General features: G+C 46.0%; 1 protein-coding gene across 4 annotated transcripts; it reads right to left on the bottom strand.

Moving 5' to 3' along the window:
* Positions 1-490: 490 nt before the first annotated feature.
* On the bottom strand, positions 491-5152 carry FIGNL1 (fidgetin like 1). 4 transcript variants are annotated; one of them, XM_069587308.1, is made up of 3 exons: positions 4992-5152; positions 3167-3261; positions 491-2658 (listed from the first exon to the last, which is right to left on the bottom strand). In XM_069587308.1, the coding sequence occupies exon 3, from the start codon at positions 2646-2648 to the stop codon at positions 615-617; it is 2034 nt and encodes a 677-aa protein (XP_069443409.1). In that variant the 5' UTR covers positions 2649-2658; positions 3167-3261; positions 4992-5152; the 3' UTR covers positions 491-614. The 4 variants fall into 4 exon arrangements, with proteins under 4 accessions (XP_069443409.1, XP_069443410.1, XP_069443411.1 ...); XM_069587309.1 differs by having other exon boundaries at positions 4969-5129; XM_069587310.1 differs by having other exon boundaries at positions 4370-5052.
* Positions 5153-6000: the final 848 nt, after the last annotated feature.

Raw genomic sequence — 6000 nt, 5'->3', positions numbered from 1 at the left:
CCTGGAAAAACACATTCTTCCCCGTTCTGTTCTGTGGATGCCTCTGATATTAGATTACACCCATTTCTGAACATGTTCAGTCTTGGTAAAGGAAGCAAACCATAAGAGGTTACATGCCAGAACAAAGTAAAAACTGGCACTTTTACTCTAGCTTTGGTTGAGATCATTAAACAACAGTAAACAACACTCAGTTTCTAATGTAAACCACTATACTAGCCAACACTAAGCATGATGTGATCCTCACAAGAAACCTTCTTCAATAAAACATGCATGTAAGTCAGATACATTTTCATACACAAATCACATTTTTTTAAAATTTGTTTGAGCTTACTATTCATCATAGTATACATCCTGAAAAGACCTCTTAGCAACAAAACAAAAAAAGTGCATTCCTATCTTGTATGTATAGGCTTAAATATCAGGAAACAACTGGAATGAAAATTGAGCTTATATTAATATAGTCTAAGTCAATCAATTGTAAAAGTTAACATATTGTTATCATATTTTATTTTAAGGTACAGATTCAGAATATACATTTCACAATTCATTAATTTCCTTGCTATAATAAAAAGGGGAAAGACAAGACTACAAAGATGCCATCCTAAGTGTCCCATTTATTTTCCACAACCAAAAGTCCTATTCCAGTTTTCATAAAGCTCTAAATCTTCAGGAGATACACTAGGTCGCACAGTTCTGAAAGCATTTTCAAAGTCACTGTAAGCTATTGGGCGAACTTGATCAGGCGTTATGGTGGCAATGTCAACAGCCTGCAAACTGCGAATAGGACCCAGAGACGCCTCCCGGCACAGCTGAGTCATGTCTGCCCCAGAGAACCCGTCAGAATGCTGCACCACCAGCGCGAGCTCCTCCTCACTGAGGCAGCACTGCTCCTTGGACATCAGATTAACTACTATCTGTTTCCTGGCTGAAGCTTCTGGGAGGGGAATATACAGCCTTTTCACCAGCCTTCTCCGGGCAGCCTCATCAATTTCTTGTGGCCGGTTGGTTGCTCCCACTACTAGAATACGGTCTTCAGAAGATGTGGCTGCCCCATCTAACTGAACTAGAAATTCGGTTTTTATCCTTCTAGAAGATTCATGCTCACCATCTCCACGTTGAGATAACAAGGAATCAATTTCATCAATAAATATCACAGCTGGTTGCTGACATCTTGCTACAGCAAACAATGCACGCACCATTTTCTCCCCCTCACCCACCCACTTGGAAGTCAAGGAGGAAGCAGAGATACTGAAGAACGTTGCCCCAGCCTGACTAGCAATACATTTGCCAATCAGAGTCTTACCAGTGCCAGGGGGACCAAAGAGCAGAATGCCTTTAGGGGGTCCTCGTAGGCCAGTGAAGATGTCTGGCCGCAACATGGGCCACACAACTATCTCCTTTATTGTGGCCTTGGCAAATTCCACGCCTGCGATATCTTCCCAGTTTACTGGAGGTCCCTGATCCATAATCTCATTCATAATAAGTTCAATCATTCTGGGCTCCAAGTTCTTCAGACGCTCGTCCATGGGATGTGCTGGGTCTGCAGCACCTGCACCCTGAGGCTTATACTGCATCCCCCCACCCAGATCTGCCCCATCTTGCTTAGGTACAGGAGGAACAAACTTTCCAAATATCCCTCGGGATCTACCAGCCCCCAGAGACTTTTTCACTCCACCATATGAAGACCCTGATGCACGCTGGGGCTGGTGGTGCTTTTTCTGCTGATCTACCCATAACTGTTCCTTTGCAGTTTTAAAAGCAGGCAGGCTGCTCTCCCCTCTTTGGCCATTATCTTCTGTTTTACTAAAAGCCTTATTCAGTATTGGGGTGGAAAGTGCATCAGTGGTGCCAGCACCGTAAAAAGCTTTTCTGTCCCGTGTATTTTCACAGAAAGAAGGAAAACAAGACTGATTAGATGAGAACACATTGAGACCTATATTTCCTTTTAGAAAGCTGTTATTTTCTGTTTTGACATTCCCAAATAATGGTTTGGCATGGAACTTTGCAAGGGCTGACTCACCAAAAGGTGCTGAGGCTACAGGACACGTCTTAGTGGTATTAATGACCAGAGGTGGCTGCGCACTCTGAGGGCACGTCAAAGAAGGACCACCCTCTGCAAATTCTTGAGTCCTGTCAGCACCATGGGCTGAGTTAGTCAACAGGTTGCTCTCCCCAGAACCACCACAAACGCTAAATGCAGGAAGGTCAAAGACAGTGGCCTCTTTGTGGATGACTAGTGATGCATCAGCAGGCACCAACAGAGAGTCTTTGGATTTCTTGCCAGCACGCATCATCTCCTGCACATTGCTCAGTTTGAACACATTATTTACTGACAATCCAGACTTCCATTTGTCACTGTCAGTTTGCTGAGATCTTGCAAGAGTTAAAATGCTTTCTGCATAGTTATTCAAGCCAGTTTCAACATTGTCAGAATCAATAACTGCAGAATATTTCTCTGCATATTTTCTGAACAGTGTAGTAGCACAGACCTGGGAGATATCAGAGTTTGCCCATGCATACTGAATGCGGAGTATCTGCGCTCGGTAGGCATCTGCCTTCTGTCCAGGTGTACATGTACCAGATGTAAGTGCAAAGTAATTCTTCTGCCAGTCACTCAGGTGTACAGACCTGGAGCTGGAGGCCTGCATTTTAGAGGCTCTATGACAAATAACAAAGAAAAAAAATACAGTTTAGAAGAAAACAAAGACATAACACTTTTAACATATTTTTAAAATCTTTGCCCATCTTAAGGAAAACACACTGGACTTTTTATTTATGAAGTAAATTTATAAGGAAAGGCTGTTTATAGTGGAAACATCTATTTAACCATAGCTTTCAAACATTCAAGATATAAAAGATTAAAGAGTCAATAATGCTCTGTTATGGGTTAAACTGTTTCAGTTATATAACAATTTTCCCTGTGAATAGGAAAAACATTCACAAGGTTTAGAGGGTGGTGTCAGTGACCAGAATGCCCAGTGGCATTCTGAGGGCACTGCAAAGGACCACCCTCTGAAAAGTCTTGGGTCCTGTCAGGGCCATGGGCCTAGGTAGTTAATAGGTCACTCTCCCCAGAACCACCACAAACACTAAATGCAGGAAGATCAAAGACAGTGGCAGCAACATGGAAAACAATGGAACTAGAGACAAGCAAAGCAAAACAAACCAAGTCAAGCAGAGGGGTTTAAGTCTGGTCTCTAAGGACAATCAGAGGAACAATGTCATGGTGGCTTCTTCCTATTGCTGGGCCTTCAGCTTTATCTGTAAAATAAGAGAAATCACTGTGAGAATCAAGTCAAATAATGAATATGAAAATAGCTGAAAATTACTATTAGCCTCTTTACTGCACAAATGCAGACACTGAGGCTGAGAGTTCAGAAACTTAAGCTGAGGTCACACAGCCAGTGAGCAATGGTGCCAGAATTCACATATGAGCATTATCACTGCAGTTCATGTGCACTTTACCATGGACAAAATGCCCCTTCACAGTGCCACCAAAGGTCACAGATAACAGACAAGAACAATTATCACACAGTAAATGTTTCCAAGGATTTGGAACAGGTAGATGAGCACTTTAAAACACGATGCCCCAGAATCTCTCACAATTTCCCAGTTTCACAGGATTCTTTACAAAGCGAAGCTGTTGTGATGAAATATGAGAACCAGTTGGTAGTAAGGTGCTTTATTTTAGATCTTTTCCCCCTCATGCTAGTCTTACAAGCCTCCTTTCATTAAGTTAAAATTATTTTTACAGAACTGTAGATGAATGTTGGTGGATGTGTAGAATTTACCTGACAATCCACAAGAAAAATGTGTAAGAAAATGTTGAAGCTTCCTAAGGGTACTGCAGTAAAGTAAAAACCAAGAACTTTATGTATTTTAAATTTTACCTTCGAAATTACATGTAAATATAGCTTAATAATCAGCAGGTTCTTTTGGTGCAAGAGCCATGCTTAATACAGCTTTCTCCCATGAACCCTACAAAGAATCAGTCATATTGTAGTAGGCGTTCATAAACCTCTGTAATATTTTTGAAAAAAATAAACAACACTAAGATCCTAATTTGCTTACAGCTATAAAGTCAAAACTAGAACTGACATCTCGTGACAATTTATCCCTCTTTCCACTATTCCATTTTACCCTATTTTAATCCCACAATACCAGAAGTGAGAAATTGCAAGAAAGGTGACTTGGAAGTCACTTACAACCAACTTTCTTGTTACTATGAACATCCTATTCCTCTCCCACAGCGTCATCCCACCTTATCATCTGCAACCCTGGGATTCTTCCAAAGGCTCAGCATTCTAATCACTGTCCCCCAATACCCTGCTCTTTCCTTTCCACCCTCTCAGATTTCTTTAACATTCACCTCTCAAGTCTTCCTTTTTCCTTTCAACGCAATCCTTCACCGAAGGACCAGGGACACACAAACCAAAGACGGCTTGGCCAGCGCCCCTCAGCAGCACAGCCTGGCCCCGGGCACCACTTCCTAGATCTCTACAACGGTTATTCGGCAGTGATGTATGAGATGCAGTCCCATCTTCTGGGGTTTTCCCTGCCCGTTGTAGGATGCGCTGTTGATCCAGACGGTAGGTGCTTCCCAGCACACCGACCCTCCCCTTGCACCCGGAGGAACGTCCCCGGGGACAGTGGTCACCGCGCTGACCGGGCTGCGGATGGCGGACCCTGCGGCGCTCACAGGGAGGGACCGCCCACTGCCCGCTGGCCCTGACCTCGGGTGCAGGCCCTTCCTCCTGGCCCCAGGCCTGGCTCCGCCTCACACCGCAGAACCTCCGGAGAGCGCCGCCCGCCCGGCCCCCGGGACACCGCCTCCCCAGAGGCCGGCTCCGGACCCGCCGCTGCTGGAGCCTTACCAGCCGGGAGACCACACTCCCGGGTCGGCCTGCCCGCACATGGAGCCACTCGCACCTTCAGCCTTCCCGGCCCCGCGCCCCACCCCGGCCTTACCCCTCAAGGCTCTCCCCGCCAACCTGCGGCTTCCGAAAAGCGCGCGGACCGTGTGCGCCTGCGCACTGCTGCCGATTCAGCCCCGCCGTGCGTGCGTGCGTGCCGGCGTGCGTGCATCCCGGCGTGCGTGAGTCTGTGAGACACTGAGAACGCGGGCGGGGAAGCGCTGTAGGCTTCCGGGGGCGGGGTCTGAGTGCCGCCCCGGCCCCGCCCCCGTGTCTCGGTTACCAAGCTCAAGCTCTGACCAGCTCCTTGGGAGAGTTGGTTTGGTTGTTTCCCTTAGGAACGAGCCTCCCTCTCACTCATTTTTAAACTCAGAATCCGCATCTCAAATCCCCACGTCACTCAGCCAGGGCGTCCTTTTGTTCCGTAGGTCCTGGAGGACTTGCTCCTGGAAGACTGGGAAGCATGCCCTTCTTCCCAGGGACTGTCCTGGCTCAGGACAAGGAACGGAATACCCCTCACAGCCACCTCTGGGTATTGAGTTCCGTTTCTGGGCCAAGTGTGTTGCAAGTTGTCTCTGCTGCTTTATGACCCATTTTGAACTCAAATAAGAAAATCACTCAAATTTGTTTTTTCTGTAGCATCATTTCCATAGTATAAAATACATATAAAGTAAACAGCAAGTAATAATTCATTAGCAAAAAACATGAAGTAAGAAATGAGCATGAAAATGATGTATAACATAACCACATTTAAGAATGTATTCCAGTATCAAATGGCAGAGTTCAACGAAGCAAAAAACCACACTTTTGCACCAACTTAATAGTTCATGCCATGAGTCACCTGGGAAGTGTGGAGTCTGATGGAATGAGCTGAGGGGGTCACAAAGGACCATCTTCCCACCTTCTCATCCTGCCATCATCCTACCTGGGCTCATCATCTCAGTGTCCCAAGGGCACACCTACAACCCCAGGAACCTGCTGACATATTCTGGTTTAAAGCAAGAAGGGGCCGCGCTGGGGAAGAGGGTGCCCTCCTGAGTACCTCTCTCAGAGAGCGAACAGCAGACGCTCCTTGGGAAGCCACAGG

This window comes from Ovis canadensis, chromosome 4, assembly GCF_042477335.2.
Source record: "Ovis canadensis isolate MfBH-ARS-UI-01 breed Bighorn chromosome 4, ARS-UI_OviCan_v2, whole genome shotgun sequence".
NCBI classification, from domain to species: domain Eukaryota; kingdom Metazoa; phylum Chordata; class Mammalia; order Artiodactyla; family Bovidae; genus Ovis; species Ovis canadensis.
This window is presented reverse-complemented; position numbering and strand designations above follow the sequence as displayed.